This window comes from Spermophilus citellus (assembly GCF_964194105.1).
Source record: "Spermophilus citellus genome assembly, chromosome: 5".
In the NCBI taxonomy this organism is placed as follows: domain Eukaryota; kingdom Metazoa; phylum Chordata; class Mammalia; order Rodentia; family Sciuridae; genus Spermophilus; species Spermophilus citellus.
In genome coordinates this window covers 41,742,614-41,768,246 of record NC_138186.1, presented here as the reverse complement: position 1 = coordinate 41,768,246, position 25,633 = coordinate 41,742,614, and the positions used below count along the sequence as shown (strand labels likewise).

Sequence of the window (25,633 nt, the reverse complement as noted above, 5' to 3'; positions counted from 1 at the left end):
CAACTAAAAAATATATTTTTTAAAAAAAAGAAAGGATGTAAGAATAAGAACAACATTTGGAGGTGATAAAAAAATTTATGTACATGTTTTACAGCAGTGTTTTCACAAAATATACATGAAAACTCATTGGATTGTACTTTTAAATAGGTGCATTTATTGGATATAATTTGTGCTCTAATAAAGTTTACTTAAACTTATTAAAACACCAAAATATATATCAACCATAATAATCTATTTTATATTGTATTTTTAAATGTTATCTAAAAGAAGAAATATTGGCCATCTTAATTTACAAGAGATAGCTGGGTCAAATACAGTAATGAGCAAAATAGTCCTTGTACCTGCTCTGCCAGAGTTTATATCCTAGTGGAGGGGAGAATGAAATAAAACAATAAATATAATGAATGCCTTGAACTAGCAGGATTCCAAAGAGTGAGATTTCCAACAGAAAAAATAATGCATCCTCATTGTATGGGCAAACCCACTAGCTGCAATATTGGGCAGATAACTCAGATAATAAAAAGTCCTCTGGTCAATTTTGGTCCCAAGAGTGGCCTTAAGTAAATAAAATTACCAAAATCCTATAGCAATATTTTGGACTTCCATTTCCCAACTAGTACCCACCTACAGAGGAACTGGGAGAAGAGGTCACTCTATGTTCCTCCCCTATTTACCACAATGCCTTTACCTCTCCCAGACTTGGAAGTGGAAGTCAGGGCAGGGAATACGTTAATGGGCATAAAGGGTCTTACTAACTGTAGTGTCCTATAATTTAATGGGTTTTCTCTCATTATAATAAATATTTATTGCTAATTCCCTTTGGGCTTGGCAATACCCTAAGCTAACACTTTTCCTTAGGAAACATACACAGGGTCCACCTATACCTCCCAATATCCACAAGCATTTCTCACCTGCAGATCCTTCCTGCCATGACTTTTCTGCTTGACTTCTTCTTATCCCCTCCTAAGCCAGGATTGAGCCTCCACTCCTATTTGAGATGTATTCTAAAAAGTGAGAAGGTGACAGTCCTTGACAAGTAAAGGGGAAAAATATTCCAGGAAGAAAAACAGATAGTACATGTTTAGTATGAGTTTAGCGTGTTTAAGGAGAAGAGGGGATGCCTAGCGGTTTAATAGTAATCAAGACATAAAACGACAAGTCTGATCAAATACACAAGAGCTTAAACAGGTATGCTTGGTAAGCCTGGTCCTTTGACCTCAGGTAAGCATAGAATTTTAGATATTCTTGGTGCTGAAAGCTATATATACAGTGCAACATTAACAAAAAATAAAATGGAATTAAATTTTTTCTAATCAAATGAGCAAATATTTTATTGGAATGAGAATGTTTAGTGTTTCCTGACTTTGTAAAGTTGTCAGGAAACATTTACACTGTACATGGATGATAGAAGTATACAGAAGCACAACTCTTGCTGAAGAGTTTTCCTATGTCCTACTATGTGTCAGGAGTTTTGCATACATCATCTCCAATCCTCCCAGCAACTTTGCATTAAGGCAGGCATTATACTCAGATTACAAATAGGGTACTATGGTTTCAGTATGTTCTCTGTAAAAGCATGTATTGTAAACTTAATCCTCAATGCAACCATGTTAGGAAGTGGGGTTTAATAAGAGGTGATGGGTCATGAGGATTGTGACTTTATGAATGGATTAATGTTATTACTGCAGAAGTGAGTGAGAAGAGTGGGTTGTTACAAAATGAATTTGGACCCCTCTTGCTCTCTCATGTTCATCTCTTGCCCTTTTTGCTTTCCATCATGAAATGCCAGAGAGTAAAGGCCCTCACCAGATAGCCAGCCTCTGCTTCACCATTGCTGAACCCAAGTAGAAACTGTGTTCCAAAAAGGAAAGACCTGCTCTATCACATGGTCCTGATTTTTTCAGGATATGAGATATTAGAACAAAAATCTAACCATTGGGTGTAACAATACAGAGGTCGTTTGCAACTATTAATAAATGTAGTTTCAGTATGGAAGCCTTACTGGAGACAATGTAAAAAGAGAATGAGACCAGAGAAGTACAGTGAAGGGGATGAAAGGTAGGTGAGAGCATCAAGGAGGGGTGGCAGGCAAAAGCTGAAGACATAAGTCACAGCTGCACTCAAAACTGAGAATGATTTCGACAAATCTACATCTCTAGCAGTTCAGCATTGTTCTCCATGGTTTATAGATGATGAGCCTGGAAATCACTGAAGATAAGTGGCCAGTTTAAAGTCACTTTGTCAGAGAACAAAAAAAAAAAAAACTAGTTAAAACTTAAAAGGAAGTTATGCTGCCTCTGGCCTCAACACCCTGCCAGAGACACAGTACCCTGAAGGGACTTTCTCTGCAGAATTTCCCCTTCCTGACCCTGGGGGACTTCTCTCTGGACACCTCCATGAAAGCACTAATGATGAGAGTAGGATGCAGATTCCCCAGAGCTCTGGCATCTCTTCTAACTAACAGGTAAAGCTGAGTCCCCTGTTTCCCCTCTAGTGAGAACTCATCAATATCCTCCCCTTGCTCCAACTGCTATATTCCTTAGACTTCTGAAGGATAATTTTGTCACCACCACCACCAGCTAATGCTGATTGGCTGCCACCACAAACTCTTGCCCTGTCTGTACCCCACCACAGGGCTCTGCACTAACAGACATCGCCACCTCTGCCCCGGGTCCATGTTTCACAGAGTTAGGTGCCTTCTTTCCAGATTTTCTATACGTTCCTCTGTTCGCAGGCAAGATGACACCCATCTCCTGTCTCCTTACTGAAGTTCCTAGCTGTCACCTCAGGCACTCATTTCAAAAATCTACAGAATCATACAAGTGGGTCTTTTGTTAATCTTTCATTTTCATTTCAAACCCAGGCACAAGAGACCAAAGTATAATCTGAAAACTCAAGGTCTAAATATTGGGGCCAGAGTTTAGACATGAAGGTAAGTTGTTATTACATTGCCCTGGGGGAAAAATGGTTTTGCAGCTGAGAGACATATTATAGAAAGCCAAGTGAGCTTTACAGGTAAGTTATACAATGTATTTTACAATTTGCATTCTGAGTACATAAGAGGAATGATGGTGTGTATGTGTAAGCATTTGTGTGTACATGTGTTAGAGCTTTGTATTTGGGAATTTGTGCATACATATAATAAGGATGTTATCTGTGCAATTTTATGAGTGTGTGCCTGTGTTCATCGTGTGAAATATTTGGAGAGGAGCAGTTTAGGACTTACCTAACTGAACTAATGCGTGGCTATGTAATCAAAATTCTAGAGAATTTGACTTTTTGTAACTCAACATTTCTAGCCACCATTGACTCGGAAACCTGAAAAGTAACATCCTATACTTCACCCATTCCTAATATGATCCAGTTCTGTAAACTATCTAAAAATAGAGTTCACACCTTGCATAATTTTTTAAAAAGGCAAAGACCTTGGTGTTAGTCAGATCATAGTCAAAATCCTATTATACATTTACAAACAATGTGACCTTGGATAAGTTATTTAATTTTTATTACCTTCCTGTCTTCTATAAAATAAGACTGTGGTCTATTTTTCAAATAAACGAAAAGTAGAGTTAATATATAAAAGGAAAATGGAATTTTAATATCAGTTCTGTAACCATATAATGAGGTAATCCTTTAAAAAGTTGTTTCTTGGTTGGAGGGTGTAATTCAGTATTAAAATGTGTGCTTCACAAGTCTGAGGACCAAAAACAAAGAAATCAGTTTCCTAAATTGTAAAATAAGAATAATACTTATTAACATTTGATAAATCCTAATATGTGCCAGGCACTATATTAAGAGGCTTTTTAATTTAACTTATTTCACCCACTACTTTTTTCAATAAGAAAATGGGGGTGGAGGAGGGCAGGGAGGTACAGAGGTTAAATAACATGTCCAAGGTTATTATTCAGCTAGGAAACAGCAGAATCAAGACTTAAAACCAGGCAATCTAGCTCCTGAGCCCTTGTTTTTACTCACAACATTAATATTTGTTCTGTCTAATGAGCCTAAAATGAGAGGACCATATAAGCAAGATGTTTTGTTGGGGAAAATGAATTCTTTTCCTAAAAAAATAAAAAATAAGACGATTATGATTTTTAAATTATAAGCAGTGAATGTGATATTTTATTAAGTTATCTAGGGCTGGGGATGTAGCTCAGTGGCGGCATATGTGAAAGCCTGAAGTCAATTCCCAGTAGCACCACCAAAAATTTTTTTCAAATTTATTTAAATCATAATATGTGCCAGGAAACATGCAGTAGAAAGATTTCTTTGGAAATTTCATTAATCATGATCATTTCTGCACCATTAGGATATTTAATTCGATAGCATTCTCAAGGATCAAAATGCCCTGAGAGGACATCCCTTTGTTCCCCACATTCCCTTTCCATTACTTTGAGAAATGCTTGATAATAAAGCTTCAGGATAGGACAGAAACCTAAAAGGTCATCTAGTTCAAACTCCTGAATTTACAGGTGATAAAATTGAAGCAGAGGAATATGAAGTGACTTCCCCATATCAAATAATCATCCAGAGGAAGCTATGGTAGGTAGGACTAAGGTTTCCCAATTTCTGGTCTACCAAAAAGTGTTCTTTCCTCCACAGACTGAACCTTGGTTTCAAGGCTAGCATGCAGGTTCTGCGGCAAGAGGGGCAGTGACACTGTAAAGCAGACTTTATTAAAAACAGAATAGATATCACTTGTCAGCAGAATCATGGGTTGTGTTAAAAAGTAGACTGATGGACTGGGGACACAGTTCATGCACAAGGCCCTGGGTTCCATCCCCAGCACCACCAGAAATAAAGTAAACTGAGCCACAAGAACATTTTAAAGTTAATTTCAACAAACAGCTATTCATGATTAAGGCAGCTCCAGTCCAGAAGTAGTTCAGTAAAGTCAAAAGAGGCAACCCAAGAGGGAGAGTTTAATAGGGCAAACAGAGAAGTAAATCTGTCCTATTGTAAAGAGCCTAGGAATATATCTGGTTCTAAGTAATTGGATTTGAGTTCTCTTTTTCTTTAGGTATTTACAAGAAATAGCTTAATGAAGTCTCACTTGTGTTCACAATTCAAACAAGACTTTGAGATCTAACAGCCTTTGTCTGCTATTAGGAGCTGGCCCCAGCTCCATAAACGTGAAGCACCTAAAACAAGGAAGGTGATAATTCTGATCTATAAATTCTTAGTTCGGGCAAGCATTGGATAGCGACCTAATTTTTAGGGACTACAGAATTACCAGGAAAGAGGGAAAGGGAGGCTGAGAGTGAAATCTGTCTTCACAAATGTGAAGGGCTTTGATGTAGAAGAAAGATCAGATTTCTTCCTTGGTCCTTGGGAGTGCAACCAGAACTAGGGAGGCAGCTGAAAATACCACTGAGTTGGAAATCAGACAAGACTGAGTACAAGTCACACAAGGCCACTGACTCAATATAACCCTAGGACAACTTAATGAGCATTTCTGAGCCCACATTTGTGCATTCATAAAATAGGCGTTTTAGCTCCCCCAGAGGATGCTGTAAATATATAAAACAAGGAATGCTGGCACATGGCAACTAAACTAAGGGTTCAGGTCTGTAAATGGGACTACCATCCATAAAGTATTATGTATCCGTACTGTTGTATGCTTTCAGTTCTTCCCCAGGCCCACATCCCGGGTTTTCCTTTACTTGTAAAGTAGTGTCACCCTTTATTTCGTCCTTCCAAATATTCTTGGAGTTTTCCTTTTAGGCCAACTACAGCACAGAGGAGCTCTTCCTCCTGCTGGGATTCTCTGACTGGCCCTCCCTGCAGCCAGTCCTGTTCACCCTTGTGCTCCTCTGCTACCTGCTCACTCTAACCGGCAACTGCGCGCTAGTGCTGCTGGTCATGCGCGACCCGCGTCTGCATACGCCCATGTACTACTTCCTCTGCCACCTGGCCCTGGTGGATGCCGGCTTCACCACCAGCGTGGTACCCCCGCTGCTGATCAACCTGCGGGGATCGGCGCTCAGGCTGCCCCGCGGCGGCTGCATGGCACAGCTGTGCGCCTCGCTGGCCCTGGGATCTTCTGAGTGCGTCCTGCTGGCGGTGATGGCGCTGGACCGCGCGGCCGCCGTGTGCCGCCCGCTGCGCTACGCAGGGCTCGCCTCGCCTCGCCTCTGCCGCGCGCTGGCCAGCACCTCCTGGCTGGGCGGTCTCAGCAACTCCGCCGCCCAAACCACGCTCTTGGCCGCGCGGCCGCTCTGCGCGCCCCTCCAGCTGGACCACTTCATCTGCGAGCTCCCCGCGCTGCTCAAGCTGGCCTGCAGCGGCGGCAGAGACACCATCGAGCGCCAGATGTTTGCCGCTCGCGTGGTTATACTGCTGGTGCCATCCACCGTCATCCTGGCCTCCTATGGCGCTGTGGGCCACGCCATATGGTGCATGCGGTCCAGCGGAGGCCGGAGGAAAGCTGTGGGCACGTGTGGCTCCCACCTGACAGCCGTCTGTCTGTTCTATGGTTCTGCTATCTATACCTACCTGCAGCCCACGCACAGCTACAATCAGGGGCGGGGCAAATTCGTGTCGCTCTTCTACACTGTGGTCACCCCTGCCCTCAACCCGCTCATCTACACTCTCCGGAATAAGGAAGTGAAGGAGGCAGCCACGAGGCTCCTGGGGAGTCTGGGGAGAACTCAAGCCAGGCACTAAGTGGCTTTGGAAGGGGAAAAAGGTTTAGCCCAGAGCCTACAGATGGAAGTGCCCAGTAGACAGTTGCATTTGTCTTAGGGAAGTTCATTTTCTTTATGAGAATTTTCAAGATTTGTCCTTAGGGAGACTAAGGCTGGGAGGAGGTTGCGTTGTTTCATCAGATAAGGGTCAAATTCTTCAGAGAACATGCCTGTATCATATATATTCATATCCAACACACACACACACACACACAGTGGGAAACCCTCCCCCTACTCAGGCTTTCTCCTACACCAATGAAGAAAGAAACCATAATGGCGGGCATGGGGCTTCCTCATCCTTAGAAGATAGTCAGAATTTCACACTCAGTTAAGATGATGAGCAACACAGTGTTTTCTGGCAGTCTGATGGAAGACTATGGAAGATTCTGTGGGCTTTGCCATTAGGCATCTCTCAAGTTAACAAGGAAAGCACAGGCCCTACCCATCCAGAAAAAGGAACCATGGTCTCTCTTCTTGGGAAACCAGCTCAACCTAATGCAGATCTAGTCAGGTGGCCAGTACCCACCACAGCAGCTCAGGTGGCCAGTACCCACATGGCTCATAGGCTATGAGGAATAGCCATAAATTGAGGGAATTATGCTGAATGAATTCAGGTTAAACGCATAGAAACTCTCCTACAAGATATGGTCTTGAACAAGTTTAAAAGAAAAGAATGAACCAGAACTGATGGAGAAGGAAGATTTGTTTGGGGTTATAAGAAAAACCTACAAGTGACCAGTAAGTGAAACATGAGAGACAATGAGGGGGCTGGGGTTGTGGCTCATTGAGAGCGCTAGCCTAGCAGTGTGTGAGTCGCTGGGCTCCATCCTCGACACCACATAAAAATAAATAAGTAAAATAGAGAGACAATGAAATAGAGGAGTACATTAGAGGTAGGAAGGAACCCAAATTCCCAAGAGAGGAGCAGAAATCCAGTGATGAAGGGAACATTGGAGTAAAGGCAGAAGCCAAGCCCTAGTCTCCTCCATCCAGAGCCATATGCCCAACCTAGACCCTGAGGCTGGCAGAGCCAACACTGGTAACAATCCCCTGACTTTCAGAAACCCCATTCCCTCCAGAAGCACATCTACCCACAAGAAGTGTCCACTAGAGATGCAAAATCTATATCCCCATGGAAAATATCTTTCCATTTCCAGCCCTAGAAATAAGAATTTTAATTGAGTGTGGGACATGGAGAAGAGGAAGTATGGTGTCAGATTTCGTTTTATACCAAGCAAATTTTATTTGGGGGGGGGGGTTATAATATATTCATACATGCACACAATAAAACTGTATAATTTGATCAATTTTATTCCTTAGTGCCTCTCCTTCTCCTCACCTCCCTCCCCCAGACCCTCTTCTTCAATTCTACTGCTCTCGCTTCTTTTTTTTATTTGTTCTAATAGGTCACAGATAACAGTAGAATGCATTTTGGTACATTGTACACAAACAGCACAACTTTTCATTCCTTTGGCTGTACATGTCATACCAAGCAACTTTAAATAAGAAAAGGAGAATTCTAAATTATTATTTGGATTGCAATCATGTTGGAGTAAAAAAGTTATTTCATAATAAATCATTTTAATACCCTCTATAAGTGGAAATTTATTTTGGTTCACCAATATTGAGTGATATTACAGATGACGCACTGAGCTTAATATATAAACACAAAAAAAAACAGTAGAACTGAATCACAACCTAAGCTTAATATCTTATCCTGTTGGAAAGGAAATGGCATTTCAAAGGAATAAATGTCAAGTTATCTTTGAATGCTACCTCTAAAATAAAAACATTTTCTATTCTTAGTAACAATCCTGCTATCAATTATGGTAGAATCGAAGAATCAGAATTGAAAAATACTCTTTATCTTCCCCTCCTCCCACCCCCAAATCTTCCTCTATTCTCTCATCTCATTAATTTTTGGGAAATCATGAAAAACGTAGTTGCTAAGTAAGAGCTAAGACAATAAACTCTTTTCTCCAGGTAACCAGCTCAACTACAGATAATCACTCCCCAATTCAATAGTATGTCAGAAAGAGTAAATTGCCCTCTCTGATGCTATAATCAGCCATGATCTTCCCATCTTCCAGTTTCTTTTCATTGCAAGTCACATCCTGGGTCTCAGGAGTCACACCAGACACAATCTCAATCATCTTTTTCACCTGGGCTACTGAGCTGGACCTTCACACCTGCAGAAGGTGCCTCTGCCCCTCATCTCTTGCCTACACCACAAACAAAGGTAGCTCCTTGTTACTGGGCTTCACCATCTTCAGGGTGAGGTGAATGGTGATCTCCTTGTCAATACCATAAAATGACAGTGGTTTCTGTGGCTCTAGGGTCTGGGAGCCCAGCAGAAGGATTTGGTCCTGAGCAGGAAAAAATTAAAGATAAATGAATTTCAAACAAAAATTCTTGGGAATACAGGGAAGTTAAGAACTCTGGAAATACTTTAAAATCTCAAAATCTTTCCATGTCTGTGGAACATAATCCACCGCCCCCCTCATCTCTCACTCAAACACACACACAAAACACACACACACACACACAAACACACACACACACACACATACACACGTCAATTCCTACTGTGGTAGGAGAAAAAGCTGGAATAGGCAGATAAGAAATTTGGAATCCTTCAAGGTCAGGTTTTTGTGAAGCAAGGCTGAGAGACCACAGACAGAAGCAAAGCCTCATCAAGGTCAGACTCATTCCCATGTAAGTAGAAAAACCAATAGTGAGACAGCCATTACCTTGTTCAGAGAACCCCTCCAAAAAGGGGCTCAGTTACCAGTTTGTTTGGACCAATGGGCTCATGAAGAGCTCATGGACAGTGAGTTCCTCACCGAAGATTGGGTCAGGGACTAACTTCCTTAACCCTATGGATTTATTTAAGCCCCTAGACAAAAGAAACCTGTTAGCAACCCTCTCTTGGGACCCCATCCCTTTGGGAGCTCTGCTTTCTTTCCATTACTCTAATAAATCCTGTTACTTTGCTCTCACCCTTTTATCCATGATTTCATTCTTTGAAATCAAGGGACAAAGAACATATATAATAAGAGCTTTAATGAAAGATGATTTATACTAGGCTTTTCAGATATTGGAATGAGCTGTTGAATTTCCTTACTCTATATGGACATTTCTGTGAATCCACGATCTCCAGGATGGACTGTTACACTACCAGTTCTCCCTAAGGGCACCCAGTCCAAGTTCTGATTCGAAAGAGAACTCCAGAGCCAAGTAACTAGGTGGCTTCTCTTCAGAGTACCTTCCTTCCCAGCAGCTACAGCACCTGCAAACTGTCTCATTTTTAGATTTAGATTGAAACCAAAGGAGCATGCATGAAATATGTGGTTCAGGAAATTCACTCCATCACTCTCATCCTTCTAACATTCCAAATGTATCACTCTCTTTTCACAAACTCTCAGGACATTGCCATAGAACCAATATTGTTAAAAATTTATTTATTAAAAGTACTTTGATTTTTTTTCAAAGAAGCCTGTAAAAATTCCAATATATCAGCTTTGTTTTTTGTATTTGTAGTGGCTACCTACTGTACCTTCACTAAATGATAGATCTTAAATGATCTCATTTTATTCTGGAGGAAGCAAAGTCCATCCTGTAGAAAATAAATTTACAGAGTGTCCATAAGGAAATTCAACAGCTCATTCCAATATCGGAAAAGCCTAGTATAAACCATATCTTTCATTTGAAGCTCTAATTATATTAAATAGTTAATAAAACTGTAAAGAATTATTATTACTTAAGTATATTTTATGTATTTTTTTGAATTTTTTTTTTCATTTCTGAGAATGGAACCCAGGGCCTCATGCACAATAGGCAAGCACCATTGCACTGAGCTACATTCCCACACTTGGACATACTGTTTTAAGCACATAGGATAAGTATGAAGGGAAGAATGCTGATGATATATATCTGAAACCACTGGACCCTGCTGTTTAACTACTAGACCCTCCGATTAAAAATGATGGTGCTAAACTGTGGCTGCCCTGCACCCACTGTCCAATAGGATTTGAGGATTCTTAAATGTCCCCAGTATCCAGGCAAAAAGCTTTAACTCAGGTTAAGCATGAAAGGGAAACAGAAAGTCTTGAAGCAGCATAAGGACGGGAGAAGGGTATGGAAGAAAAGAAAGGAAAAGCTACACAAACCCAGACTTGAGTAAACTTCTTTTACTTTTACACCTTCATATCATTGCTGGAAATCAACAGGAAGAGGGAGAGGAGGTGGTAAAGCTGCTGCAAATCAGATCATTCTCTCCTCATGCCCTTTCATTCTCTGTCCTTCTTGCCTCAGTTCCTGACAGTATCTTGGTGCCCACAAGTGCAATATCAGAGGCAGCAGGAACACTGGCCAGAGGCAACGGGAGTATGCATTCCAGGGCTCCATTCCTGGGGATGACATTTCCTAAGAATGATATTGATCTCCTACTGCCACCAGATATATGCCCACGGCTCCAACAGGAGCTGCAGATCTCTACATAGCTTCATCCATTCATGGTTCCTTGAATTCTCTGCACATCTTTGAACACACTAAGCCCTCTGACATTCTCAGCCAGTAAGCATGCCTTCCCCCTAAGTCTGTTTCCATGCCATCAAAGTATGTGAACTTACAGTGTACGCAGCATCTCCTTCAGGAAATCTTCTCTACTCCTTTCTAATTTGGGGTTATGTGACCCTCTTCTGTCCTCCCATACTTCCTCCAAAAACCTCTTAGAGCACATTTTCCACACAGCAGGACCGTCTGCTTCTCTGTTGCCCCAGTAAGCAGTAGGAATCTGAAGGGTCGTGATTGTGTTTTAGTGAACTTCTACCCTCAGCTCTGTTCTAGTGCTACAGATGGCTGGGGCTACCAGGCTGGGGAAGAGGCTAGGCTACAATAATGCCCACTGCTCCAGAAATATTCAGAGTCAAATTAATTGGAAAATAGGTTTTCTTCAGAGACAACTTTAAAGGAAGGTAGAGGAAACTTATTTCAAAAGTTCCATCTTTTAAACCTCGAAAGGAGAGGAAAGCTTTTAAAGAAGCAGCAGCAGGGAAGTGAGACCAAGGGCAGGACATGTACCTGTGCAGATTTAGCCTGTGCTAGACACACCTGGGGAGGGGACAATCTCCATTCTCAGCTTCTTCAGGAGAGACAGACCTTCAGCTTCCATTCTTAGGTCATGGTAAAGAAGTTGCTCTTAATTTCAGAGGAGCCCCAAATTCAGTATGTTTTAGTGCTATCTGGCACAGGAAATAATATTTATTGAATTCATGATGAATTAATAAATGAATAAATAAGTGGACAACAAAAAGGTAATGTTTAGTGAGTACTTATGTTCCAGGAACTTAAGATTCTTAAATGTCATATCCTTTATGGTTCCAGCATGCTCATGAAGCATCAGTATCCTTCTTGATACGAAAGTCACCAACTCACCCACAGTCATATCAGTAGCAGCTGGTCAGCAAGAGTTCAAATGCATATCTTTATTTTATAGTCCTGCTCTTTTTACATGTTTTGTTGTTTCCTGGAAGGAAAAGGGCAGAGAATAATCTCCACTGGAGTTGGGGATTTCCCACAGCAACATGAGAGGTTACTATGAGGACAAACTTGGGGTACCCCCAGCAAAAACGAATTAAGGGGATTCCCTTCCCTAAGAGGGCCTGGATTAAAAGAAACAGTGCCCTTTCATGGAATAGAAACAACACATCTGTACTCTGATCCCTCTCTCTTCTCCTTCCTTCCTATGTGGAGTCCTCACCTTGCTCAAGGACAGGGGAAAGATTGAGCCACACACCCTGGCATCTTTTTGCTGACCATAAGCAGGATTTCCTCTTGGGACATCCTCCTAGGATCTTATCTCAAGATCAGTCTCATGTGTTTTTTTCTCTGTCACAATCAATCCTTTCTGAGGAAAAATCTCTCTTTTTCATTTGCCTCTAATCTGAAAAACTAGTCAAGGTGAAAGATCATGCTGAAGAGGCTTTGCCAGATTGCAGCAAAGCAGATGCCCTATAAAATTAAAAGCTCTTTTGAAATTAGGGGCAACTTCCTCATATTCAGAGTATTGGCTGAAGAATTTTTCCTCCCCAACCCCAGAGACACACCAAGGAAGCTGAGAATAGAAATTTCTCCTCCTGACACCATTGACGTGTCCCCTGTCCAGCATAGTCTAACTAAACCTGCACACGTTTATTTCCTGTCCTTCGCCCCACTTTGTCACCTCTCATAAAAGCTTTTCTAGATCTTCGGGTTTGCAAAGATGCAAATTTTTAACATAAAAGTTCCTTCAATCTTTCTTTAAAACTAGCTTTGGATAAAACCTATTTTTCTTGACAATTTGTGGAGTGCAATGAGCAGTAGAACCTAACCCATCCTCCACCACAGTAATGACAGTAAAATGTCTCAGATACTTACAAAGCTCCCCAGTTGGCCTTCCTGATGAACCAGTCACCTCTCTCCCATTGGGGCCTCCTTAGAGCACAATTGGTTTTAATTTGTTTAATATTTATATTTTAGTTTTAGGTGGACACAGTATCTTTATTTTATTTCTATGTGGTGCTGAGGATCGAACCCAGTGTGTCATGCATGCTAGGTGAGCACTCTATTACTGAGCTACAACCCCAGCCTACCACAGTTTTTTTTTGTTGTTGTTCCAGGGACTGTACTGAGGATTGCTTAACCACTAAGCTGCATCCCCAGCCATTTTTCTTTTCTTTTTTTTTTTTTTTCTCCAATTTTGAGACAGGGTCTTGCTAAATTGCTGAGGCTGGCCTCAAACTTTCAATTCTCCTGCCTCAGCCTGAGCCACTGGGATAATACGTATGGGCACCTGATAGCAGAGGTTTCTTTCTAGTCTCTTTTTAATGCTGATTAAAGAGTTTCTAAGACTGCTTTGAAATCTAAAGTATTGTTTCAGAAATGCCAACCACACTCAATGTAAAAAGTTACTGAGCCAGGCATGATGGCAAACACCTGTAATCCTGCAACTCTGTAATCTCAGAGATTTAGGAGGCTGAGGCAGAAGGATTGCAAATTCAAGAACAGTCTCAGCAATTTAAAAAATAAAAAATAAAAATGTCTGGGTATGTAACTCAGTGGTACAGCACTCCTGGTGTGTTGAGAGCCACAGCCAAAGAAGTCCCCTAATGAGCAGCTCCGTGGAGGAGCCAATCAGCTAGATGTTGCAGCCAAAGGGGCCCCAGCAAACTTCCAGCGGCCAGCAAACTTCCAGCTGCCTGCTGATGATTGGCTCACAGCGGCCCCAGCAACATCTAGCTGATTGGCTCCTCTGCGGTGATGTTCATTGGGCTGTTTCCCTACCCTTCAGACTGCCAGCTGATGCTGGTGTAACACAGAATTAGACAATTGTGTTCTTTGTCTTATGAATTTGAGGAATGAAATTCACAGACACAAGGGTGAGAATAAAGTAATTGGATTTATTAGAGTAATAGAAAGAAGACTTCCCAAAAAGGAGGGGCCCCAACAGAGGGATGCCAAAAGATTTCTTTTTAAGAAACTGTAGGAGTTTTTTAAGGCAGACCTGACAGTTCAGCACAGGTATTGGTGGGGTGAGGGATGCCAGAATGAACCAGTCAAGCTCTTCAAACTCTGAACTTAATAAAACAATCAGAAGTGCTTAATTTCAATCCCTTAACTACATAATTAAGAGGACAGTTGGTGTGACACGTCTATAGGGAAGACAAAGCATTTCCGGTTGGGGTCTGCTTTGTGGTTGGCCACTGCTAAGGGTAGAGGTAGGAGTTACTAAGGAAGGGCTGCTATGGTTGAAGCTGTGAGGAACAGAAACAGGTATTCTAACTCAAAAGAAGTTGTAGTGGCTAAAGCTGACAAAGAATAGCAAGTCACAATGTCCTGCAGTCTTGATGTCTCCTTTCAGGTTGACATGATGTCTCCCTCCCCTCATTTCCTTTCCCAATACCCTTATCCTGGCTGCCTATACCTATCTTCCTGCCATATTGGGCTCAACACTTGGGAAAAAAAAAAACACAACTATGTCCTGTCTTTGGAAAAAACATAGTCCACCTTCAAAGGAATTGTCTAAGCCAACAAAATAACTGAAATGGCTAATGTAATTATGGGTGCAGAATGGTGTGGGATGTCTAACTGAATTGGTCTAGGAGGAGGGCAGAACAATGAGAAAGTTTGTGAGAAATAAAAAGTCCTGTGGTCTATTTTCAGAATAGAGTAGTTAGCTTTAAATATAGAATGATTGTGTTACCGTCTAGGATGCTGGGTTTGTAGTCTCTGTTCAGCAAAGAATTGAAGAACAGGACACAGAGATAGCAAGCAAGCAACAGGTTTCTTGGAAAACATCAGAGATATAGAGATGGACTTTTCCAAAGGTGCCTCAGAGCTGGAAATCTGGTGGGGAAGTTTTAGGTCTAGGTTTTTTTTGTTGTTTTGTTTTTGCTTTTTTTGTGTTTTTTGTTTGTTTGTTTGTTTTTTGGTGGGGGGGGGAGTTGTTGGGTTTTTTGTGGGTTTTTTTAATGGTCTCTGGAATTTCCTCCTTTCCTTATTTCTTCCCTGTTCATGCCCTCCTCACTGTTATTGATTGGTACCCCCTCTGTCTGCAGATCTGTCTGACCATGAGTGCTTTTGTCAAGCAGGAAGTTGACCTCATCAGAAGACCCTCTCCATGCTCCATTGTTCTCACCTACCCCCAGCCTCCTCACTGGCCATCTTGTCTGACTGCCTAGTCCCTTCTGTATCTCCCTCAAGTGGGATGTAAGAAAGACAGCTGGCAGAATGAAGAGCAGAATGAAAAGTTACAAGCAGTAACACTGCAGGGTAAAGATTCATGGCCCCTTGACAAATGAGGTGAGAAAAAAGGAGACCCCACACATACCTGAGCTGATGAAGCCAGCCTAATTCCATTTTAAGATTGAGAGCCATTTCATCACAAAGTCAAGAAAAGTTAATTTCTGTCTTACTATAAATTACTGCAATTTCTAAACTTGTTTGGAATTCCTGCCAGTGCCTTGAACTCACCCATGCCTGGCTTTCCCTGGCAGATAACAACCCTCTCTAAAACCTTAGTGGTGCCTCATAATCCTGGCTCCCCATGACCAAATAACAACCTTCTCTGAAACCTCAATAGTGCCTTAAAAGTTCTGATGTTGGGATCTGAATTTACTCCCTACCTTGATATATCATGCCATGTAGATCATTAACCTATCTGCCTTTGTATTATGCTTGTCAAAATCCTGTTAGCTGTAAATTCTCAAGACACGCCCCCCCCACCTTTGCAACTTTTTGTGCTATAAAACCTTGTTCCTGGAGAGCTAGGGTGCTGATTTCTAGCCCCGGGGTTTTCAGGAGAGACAGTTCTGGCCAGCCCCAGTGTACATTTGATTTGATTTAAAATTGGAGTTGGTGGTCTTTTCTTTGTGTCAGAGTTCAACAAAGCCTGACCTGACCAACAGATTTCAACAGACACTCCACAAAAGAGTATGCCTAATGAAGAGATGCTCAACACTTGAATCATCAGGGAATTATAAATTAAAACTATAGTAAGAATAGTGAGTCTAAAGATTTAACATGCAGTATGAGAATTATAGTTGGTAATATTGTATTATATACAAGAAGTTGCTGAGAATAAATGTTAGCAATCCTATTATATGCAAAAAAGTAACAATATGAGTTGATGTTTTGAATGTAATCATATATATCATAATCATACATTCTTGAATATAATCATACATATGATCGTACATGTCATATATATGATTACATATATTATCTATGGATAATATAAATAATATGTATAATCATATATATGCATATACATATATACATAACAGGGTATACAACTCAAATTCACACAACAAAATTTAACATATTACTATCAGACCAGGCTCAGGGATATTCCCAGAATTAGCTTTTTATGGGGCAGGTGGATTAGGTTTGGCCTCTGATTTTAGCTCATATTAGACTCATTTGCATTCATAGAAAATGATGGGATAGATTATTCATCTCCCCAAGTTTTTTGATATGAAAAATATTAGTGAAATGTACTTATTTGGAAGTAGGAGAGGCACAGAAACAAAATAGTTAGCCCTCTATAGCCACCAATTTTTCATGGCCATTGGCCTGACAACTGGTGGTGAGCACTGAAGCTAGTTCTAATTGGTGCATCTATAGCCAGCTCTGCCCTGGGCCAACCAATGTAGAAAAGTATTTTAATTAAAAAATTCTTAAATAATGAGATATCATTTCACACTCACTAGAATGGTTAACACATGATGCAAATGTTCCCTTTTTTACCAAAATGAAATCAAGGAGCCCGGATCGGCTGAATTCAAGCTCCCATTCGCCTGCTTCCCGCAGACAAACAGCTGTGACTCAACACTAATCCATCCGGCTGAAACAACTGGTTGGCCCTTCTGTTCCTATGGAGGTAAATGCCAACCGAGCCTTCACAGTGGTGGCCACAGGTTTGAAACGGGGCTTGGGAGAGACAGTAAGGACCCACCCATTGCATTGGTCACCCGGCAAAGGGAAACGAACTGTCGCCATTTGCAAGAGATACCACCATGGCAGAGAACTGACGTCACCAGACTGCGGCGGAGGAGATAACTTCATTGAAACCTTCGGCAACAGGTGTGTAATCCCCTAGCCTTCCCTCTCCACACATCAGGGAAACCTTAAGGGCCCCTCCCAGCTCTCCCGTGAGCGCGATAGCCAGACCTAGGGAATCAGATGTGGCGTGAGACCTGCGGCACAGAACTCCTGGCTACTGCTCCCACCAGTGCTGACAACTGAGGTCTCTTGCACCAGCTACTGGGGCAGTGGCTACCGGAGGGCAAGTAAAATTTGCTGAGGATTCTCAGCCCCAAGCTCTACAAACTTAGGGTCTGAGGGAATGGCAAACTGGGAGAGTGTGCCCAGTCGTTCATGAAAACAGGGCTCCCGGGAGCAGCAGACCTGGCATGTAGCCAGTATTGTGGTGAGCGGCACCCGTGAGAGGGGCCTGGCTAGAGGAAAAGTGGGGAAGTGACTAGACACAAGAGGAGGCCCTAGGCACTCAGGATTGGAGACTCGCCCAGTCTGGGAGGAGCTGCTGCACAGTGATTGGTTCTCGCGTATTGACAGGAGAAACTTGGCCTGGTGGGCACAGCGCCACCTACTGGAAGAGAAGTTAATCAAACTCTAAGACTGCATTTATTAGTGTTTTTTTTTCTCTTTTTTTTTTTTGATTTGGGTTTTTTCTTTCATTTTCATTTTTCTTTCTTGTTTTTTAATTTTTTTTACAATTTTTTTTAAATTTTGTTTTCTTGTAATTTTAATTTTAATTTTTTTTATTAATATTTAAAAAAATTTTTCTTTTCTTTTTTTATTTCCTATTTTTTTCTACTTTTGTCTTTTCATTTCTTTTCAATTTTCTTATTCCCCCTTCCTTGAATTCTACCTGCTTACTCTCATTCTCTTTAATAACTTCTTCCCTTCCCTTCTAATACCTTTTCTCCCAAGCATCAAATAAATTTATAGGAGTAAACAGTAACTCAGCAGTCAAACAGAACAAGAATTAACATGAGCAACTTGAAAAAGCAAGGAAGAAAAGGAGTACAAACAATGCAGGACAGCCTAAATATTCAGGAGGACCTAGAGTCATCAGAAAAATGGTCATATAAAGAACTCAAGGAACACCTTAGACAGATGGAATGGAACCTTAAAGAGGATACGAGACAGCAAATTCAAGCAGCGAAAGAACACATTGAAAATGAATTACATAAACAGATACAAGAAGAAGTTAAGCATCTTTATCAGGAGATAGAGATTATAAAAAATAATCAAACAATAATTCTAGAAATGAAGGAAACGATAAACCAAAATAAAAACTCAATGGAGAGTATCACTAACAGAGTGGAGCAAGTAGAAGCCAGAACGTCAGATAATGAAGACAAAATAAATCATCTTGAAAAGAGTCTAACCAACTCAGAAAGGCTGGTAAAAAATCACGAGAAAAACATCCAAGAGTTATGGGATAACATAAAAAAACCAAACTTACGAGTCATCGGGATAGAAGAAAGTACAGAGATTCAAACCAAGGGAATGAGTAACCTGATGAATTAAATAATTACAGAAAACTTTCCAGATATAAAAAGGAAACAGATATACAAATTGAAGATGCATACAGGACACCGAGCACACAAAATCACAGTAGACCAATGCCAAGACACATTGTTATGAAGATATCCAATATACAGAGCAAAGAGAAAATATTAAAAGCTACAAGAGAAAGGAGACAGATTACATTCAGGGGTAAACCAATAAGGTTAACAACGGATTTTTCATCACAGACGCTGAAAGCAAGAAGGTCATGGAACAATGTATTTCAAACACTGAAAGACAATGGATGCCAACCAAGAATTCTGTATCCAGCAAAATTTTTTTTCTTTTTTTTTTATTGATTATTTAAAGCATTACATAGCTCATGATATATCATCTTTCATACATTTGACTCAAATTGTGTTTTGAACTCCCATTTTCACCCCAAATACAGATTGCAGAATCACATCTGTTACATATTCACATTTTTACATAATGCCATATTAGTGACTGTTGTATTCTGCTACCTTTCCTATCCCCTACTATCCCCCCTCCCCTCCCATCTTCCCTCTCTACCTCCCCCTTGCCCCTCATAACCTCTTCAATTCTCTCTCTTTTTTCCCTCCCCCTTGCCCCTCATAACCTCTTCTAATTTTATGTATCATTGAAGGTCTCCTACTATTTGCATGTGCTTTCCCTTCTCTCTCCGTTTCTCTCCCCCCATTTGTCTTTGTTTACTGTAGTCTTTTCCTCATGCTCTTCCTTCCTGTTCTGTTCTTAGTTGTTCTCTTTATATCAAAGCAGACATTTGGCATTTGTTTTTTAGGGCTTGGCTAGCTTCGCTTAGCATAATCTGCTCTAATGCCATCCATTTCCCTGCAAATTCTATGATTTTGTCATTTCTTCGTGCTGCATAATACTCCATTGTGTATAGATGCCACATTTTTTTATCCATTCATCTATTGAGGGGCATCTAGATTGGTTCCACACTCTAGCTATTGTGAATTGTGCCGCTATAATCATTGATGCAGCCGTATCCCTATAGAGCGCTTTTTTAAGGTCCTCAGGGAATAGTCCGAGAAGTGCGATAGCTGGGTCAAATGGTGGATCCATTCCCAGCTTTCCCAGGAATCTCCATACTGCTTTCCAAATTGGCCTCACCATTTTGCAGCCCCACCAGCAGTGTACAAGTGTACCCTTTTCCCCACATCCCCGCCAACACTTATTGTTGTTTGACTTCATAATGGCTGCCAATCTTACTGGAGTGAGATGATATCTTAGGGTGGTTTTGATTTGCATTTCTCTGATTGCTAGAGATGGAGAGCATTTTCTCATGTACTTGTTGATTGATTGTATGTCCTCCTCTGAGAAGTGTCTGTTCAGGTCCTTGGCCCATTTGTTGATTGGGTTATTTGTTATCTTATTGTTTAATTTTTTGAGTTCTTTGTACATTCTGGATATTAGGGCTCTATCAGAGGTGTGGGGGGTAAAAATTTGTTCCCAGGATGTAGGCTCTCTATTTACCTCTTTTATTGTTTCTCTTGCTGAGAAAAAACTTTTTAGTTTAAGTAAGTCCCATTTGTTTATTCTTGTTATTAACTCTTGGGCTATGGGTGTCCTATTAAGGAATTTGGAGCCCGACCCCACAATATGTAGATCGTAGCCAACTTTTTCTTCTATCAGACGCAGTCTCTGATTTGATATCTAGCTCCCTGATCCATTTTGAGTTAATTTTTGTGGATGGCGAGAGAAAGGGATTCAATTTCATTTTGTTGCATATGGATTTCCAATTTTCCCAGCACCATTTGTTGAAGATGCTATCCTTCCTCCATTGCATGCTTTTAGCCCTTTATCAAATATAAGATAGTTGTAACTTTGTGGATTAGTCTCTGTGTCTTCAATTCTGTACCATTGGTCCACCTGCCTGTTTTGGTACCAGTACCATGCTGTTTTTGTTACTATTGCTTTGTAGTACAGTTTGACCTCTGGTATCGCTATACCTCCAGATTCACACTTCCTGCTTAGAATTGCTTTTGCTATTCTGGGTCTTTTGTTTTTCCATATGAATTTCATGATTGCTTTGTCTATTTCTACAAGAAATGCCATTGGGATTTTGATTGGCATCGCATTAAACCTGTAGAGAACTTTGGGTAATATCGCCATTTTGATGATGTTAGTTCTGCCTATCCATGAACAGGGTACATTTTTCCATCTTCTGAGATCTACTTCTGTCTCTCTCTTTAGGGTTCTGTAGTTTTCATTGTATAAATCTTTCACCTCTTTTGTTAGGTTGATTCCCAAGTATCTTATTTTCTTTGAGGATATTGTGAATGGAGTGGTTTTCCTTATTTCCATTTCAGAGGTTTTGTTGCTGATATACAGGAATGCCTTTGATTTATGCGTGTTGATTTTATAACCTGCCACTTTGCTGAATTCATTTATTAACTCTAGCAGCTTCTTTGTAGACTCTTTTGGGTCTGTTAAGTATATTATCATGTCATCCAAAAATAGCGATAGTTTAATTTCTTCTTTTCCTATTTTTATGCCTTTAATTTCTTTTGTCTGTCTAATTGCTCTGGCTAGGACTTCGATAACTAAATTGAATCGAAGTGGTGATAGAGGGCATCCCTGTCTTGTTCCAGATTTTAAAGGGAATGGCTTCAGTTTTTCTCCGTTTAGGATGATGCTAGCCTGAGGTTTAGCATATATAGCTTTTACAATGTTGAGGTAAGTTCTTGTTATCCCTAGTTTTTCTAGTGTTTTGAACATAAAGGGATGCTGTACTTTGTCAAATGCTTTTTCTGCATCCATCGAGATGATCATGTGGTTCTTGTCTTTAAGTCTATTGATGTGGTGAATAGCATTTATTGATTTCCATATATTGAACCATTCTTGCATCCCAGGAATGAATCCTACTTGATCATGGTGCACAAGTTTTCTGATATGTTTTTGTATTCGATTCGCCAGAATTTTATTGAGAATTTTTGCATCCAAGTTCATTAGAGATATTGGTCTGTAGTTTTCTTTCTTTGAAGTATCTTTGTCTGTTTTGGGGATCAAAGTGATGTTGGCCTCATAGAATGAATTTGGAAGAGCTCCTTCTTTTTCTATTTCTTGAAATAGCTTGAAAAGTATTGGTATTAATTCTTCTTTGAAGGTTTTGTAGAACTCCGCTGTATACCCATCCGGTCCAGGGCTTTTCTTGGTTGGTAGTCTTTTGATGGCTTCTTCTATTTATTCTTTTGTTATTGGTCTGTTTAAATTGTGTGTGTCTTCCTGTCTCAATCTGGGCAAATCATATGCCTTAAGAAATTTATCGATATCTTCATTATCTTCTATTTTATTGGAATATAGGGTTTCAAAATACTTTCTAATTATCTTCTGTATTTCTGTAATGTCTGTTGTGATATTGCCTTTTTCATCCCGTATGTTAGTAATTTGAGTTCTCTCTCTTCTTCTTTTCATTAGCATGGCTAAGGGCTTGTCTATCTTATTTATTTTTTCAAAGAACCAACTTTTAGTTTTATCAATTTTTTCAATGGTTTCTTTTGTTTCAATTTCATTGATTTCTGCTCTAATTTTAATTATTTCTTGTCTTCTACTACATTTGCTGTTGTTTTGCTCTTCCTTTTCTAGGTTTTTGAGGTGTTGCGTGAGTTCATTTATTTGTTGTTTTTTTCTTTTTTTGAGGTAAGAACTCCAAGAAATGAATTTCCCTCTTAAAACTGCTTTCATTGTGTCCCATAGATTCTGGTATGTTGTTATCATTTGATTCTAAGAATTTTTTCATCTCCTCCTTTATGTCTTCTATAACCCATTGATCATTCAATAACATATTGTTCATTTTCCATGTGATGTAGGATTTTTCCTTCCTTCTTTTATCATTGATTTCCAATTTTATTCCATTATGATCAGATATGGTGCATGGTATTATCTCCACGCCTTTATATTTACTAAGGGTTGCCTTATGGCATAATATATGGTCTATCTCTGAGTAGGATCCATGTGCTGCTGAGAAGAACGTGTATCCACTTGATGATGGTTGATATATTCTATATATGTCGGTTAAGTCTAGGTTATTGATTGTGCTGTTGAGTTCTATAGTTTCTTTATTCAGCTTTTGTCTAGAGGATCTGTCTAATGGTGAGAGCAGTGTGTTGAAGTCACCCATAATTATTGTGTTATGGTCTATTTGACTCTTGAACTTGAGGAGAGTTTGTTTTATGAACGTTGCAGCTCCATTGTTTGGTGCATACAAATTGATGATTGTTATGTCTTGTTGGTGGATGTTTCCTTTTAACAGTATATAGTGATCTTCTATATCCTTCTTGATTAACTTAGGTTTGAAGTTGATTTTATTCGATATGAGTATGGCCACTCCTGCTTGCTTCTGAGGGCCATGTGAGTGGTATGATTTTTCCCAACCTTTTACCTTCAGCCTGTGTATGTCTTTTCCTATCATATGAGTCTCCTGAAGGCAGCATATTGTTGGATTTGTTTTTTTGATCCAGGTTACTAGCCTATGTCTCTTGATTGGTGAGTTTAGGCCATTAACATTTAAGGTTACAATTGAGATATGATTTGTACTTCCAGTCATGCTTCTTTATTTATTTATTTTAGTTTGGCTACTTTTGCTTTTTGGTTATTTTCCTCCCCCTTTACTGAGATACCTCCTGCTGTTAGTTTTGGGCACTATTTTTCAATTCCTCTTCTTGTAGTGTTTTGTTCAAAATGCTTTGCAGAGCTGGTTTTCTTGCTGCAAATTCTTTTAGCTTTTGTTTATTGTGAAAGATTTTAATTTCATTGTCAAATTTGAAGCTCAATTTTGCTGGATATAGTATTCTTGGTTGGAATCCATTATTTTTCAGCATTTGAAATACATTATTCCAGGATCTTCTCGCTTTCAAAGTTTGTGATGAGAAATCGGTCATTAACCTAATTGGTTTACCCCTGAATGTAATCTGCCTCTTTTCTCTCGTAGCTTTTAATATTCTCTCCTTGTTCTGTACGTTGGCTATCTTCATAATTATATGTCTTGGAGTTGGTCTATTATGGTTTTGAATGTTTGGGGTCCTGTAGGCTTCCAGGATTTGGCAATCCATTCCATCTTTCATCTCTGGGAAGTTTTCTAGAATTATTTCATTTAATATGCTGTCCATTCCTTTGGTTTGAATCTCTGTGCCTTCTTCTATCCCTATGACTCTCAGATTTGGTTTTTTTATGACATCCCATATCTCTTGAATAGATTGCTTGTGGGATTTAAGCATCTTTTCTGTGTTGACTATATTCTTTTCAAGTTGATAAACCTTGTCTTCATTATCTGATGTTCTTACTTCTACTTGATCAAGTCTATTTGTAATATTCTCGTTTGAGTTTTTAATTTGGTTTATAGTTTCCTGCAATTCTAGGATTATTGTTTGATTTTTTTTTAAGATCTCTATCTCCTGGTAGAGCTCGTTCTTTGCCATTTGAATTTGTTTGTTTAATTCATTTTCAAAATATACTTTTATTTCTTGGACTTGCTGACTCATGTCTTCTCTAATATTCCTTTCCATTCGAGTTAGGTATACCTTGAGTTCTTTCCATATCCCTGTTTCTGATGTTTCTATGTCCTCCTGTAGAACTGAGTTGTCTTGCATTGTTTGTAATCCTTTTTTCCCTTGTTTTCTCATGTTGTCCACATTACTTTCCAGCTCTTTTTGATTGTCGTGTTTCTGCTCTCTTCTATAGATTTGTTTTGTTTCTGTATTACTCTGATGTCTCTCCTTTGTGTTGTTAAACTATGCCTGCTAACGTGGATTCCGCTGGGAAGGAATTCCGATGTCCGAGCTCCAGTGACAACACTACTCTGCTATGACGGGCCCCAGTCTCCTTGCCGGGGTGCCCTAATGGGGGGGGGTGACTGGACTGTCTCTGTTTGGTTTCAGCTCCCGGTCGCGGCAGGTGGGCAGTCTCCAGCCACCCAGTATCACAGGCCGCGGGCAGGTGATCTGTCGCCAGCGGGTGGGCGTTCTCCTACCGCCCAGTTACGCGGGCAGTGGGTGAACTGTCGCCAGCGGGCCTGCAGTTTACAGCTGCCCAGTCACGAGGGCCTGGCCTCCAGTCTCCTGGTTTCTCCTGCTAGTCTTGGTTTCTCCTGTTTTGTTGTTGCAATCTGTCGGAGAGTGGCGGTGGATACTTCAGCTCTCCAAGATGATGGCCACTGGTTGCCTTAGTGGAGTGTCCCTTGTAGGGGATGGGACTGTACTGCTTCCTTCCCCGTCTGCAATCCCGAACTCAGCCCAGGGGTCAGTGCGGGCTTGGCTGGTGGGATACCACTGTGTGGCAGCCACTTATCTCCCTGCTTACCAGTTAATCCCTTCTCTGCGGTGCCACGCCTTCTGTAGCCGCGGGGCAGGCTGCGTGAATCCTTCTTGGTTTCTTTTGAAGCACAAAGTTCTAAGTTTGGATGAAGCCCCCTATTTTTTTCTTCTGTTGTTTATGTTTTTGCTGTCTTATTTAATAAGTCATTGCTTGATCTAAGGTTATGAAGCTTTCATCTCATGTTTTCTTCTAAGGGTTTATACTTATACCTCTTTCATTTATGTCTTTGGTCCAATTTGAGTTAGTTTTGTGTACAATGTCAGGTGGGATCAAACTCCAGTCTTTGCCTGTGGCTTCCTAATTTCCTAGCACCAATATTAAATTGTCTTCCCAGTTCTTGATTTTTAAGAAGTGATTGTTTGCTTTTAATTGGCAACTGTACGGTGCCTAAGTGTGCACGGCCTCTTCCACACTGCCCACATCGGAGGCTGGCTGCTCTGTTTCCGAGTACCCGGCGCTCCAGTTCCCGTCGCCCGCAATAATTCCCGCGCTCTCTTCTGTATCCAGCAAAA

At 40.5% G+C, this 25,633-nt stretch overlaps 1 protein-coding gene across 1 annotated transcript in view; it reads left to right on the top strand.

Moving 5' to 3' along the window:
* Positions 1-2,926: 2,926 nt before the first annotated feature.
* OR2I1 (olfactory receptor family 2 subfamily I member 1) overlaps positions 2,927-25,633 on the top strand; it is a gene marked incomplete at its 5' end in the record, with an annotated part of 46,227 nt that continues 23,520 nt past the window's right edge. Inside the window, 3 exon segments of the mRNA XM_081296414.1 lie at positions 2,927-2,932; positions 5,675-5,719; positions 5,725-6,395. Coding sequence (XP_081152540.1) covers positions 2,927-2,932; positions 5,675-5,719; positions 5,725-6,395 — 722 coding nt within the window.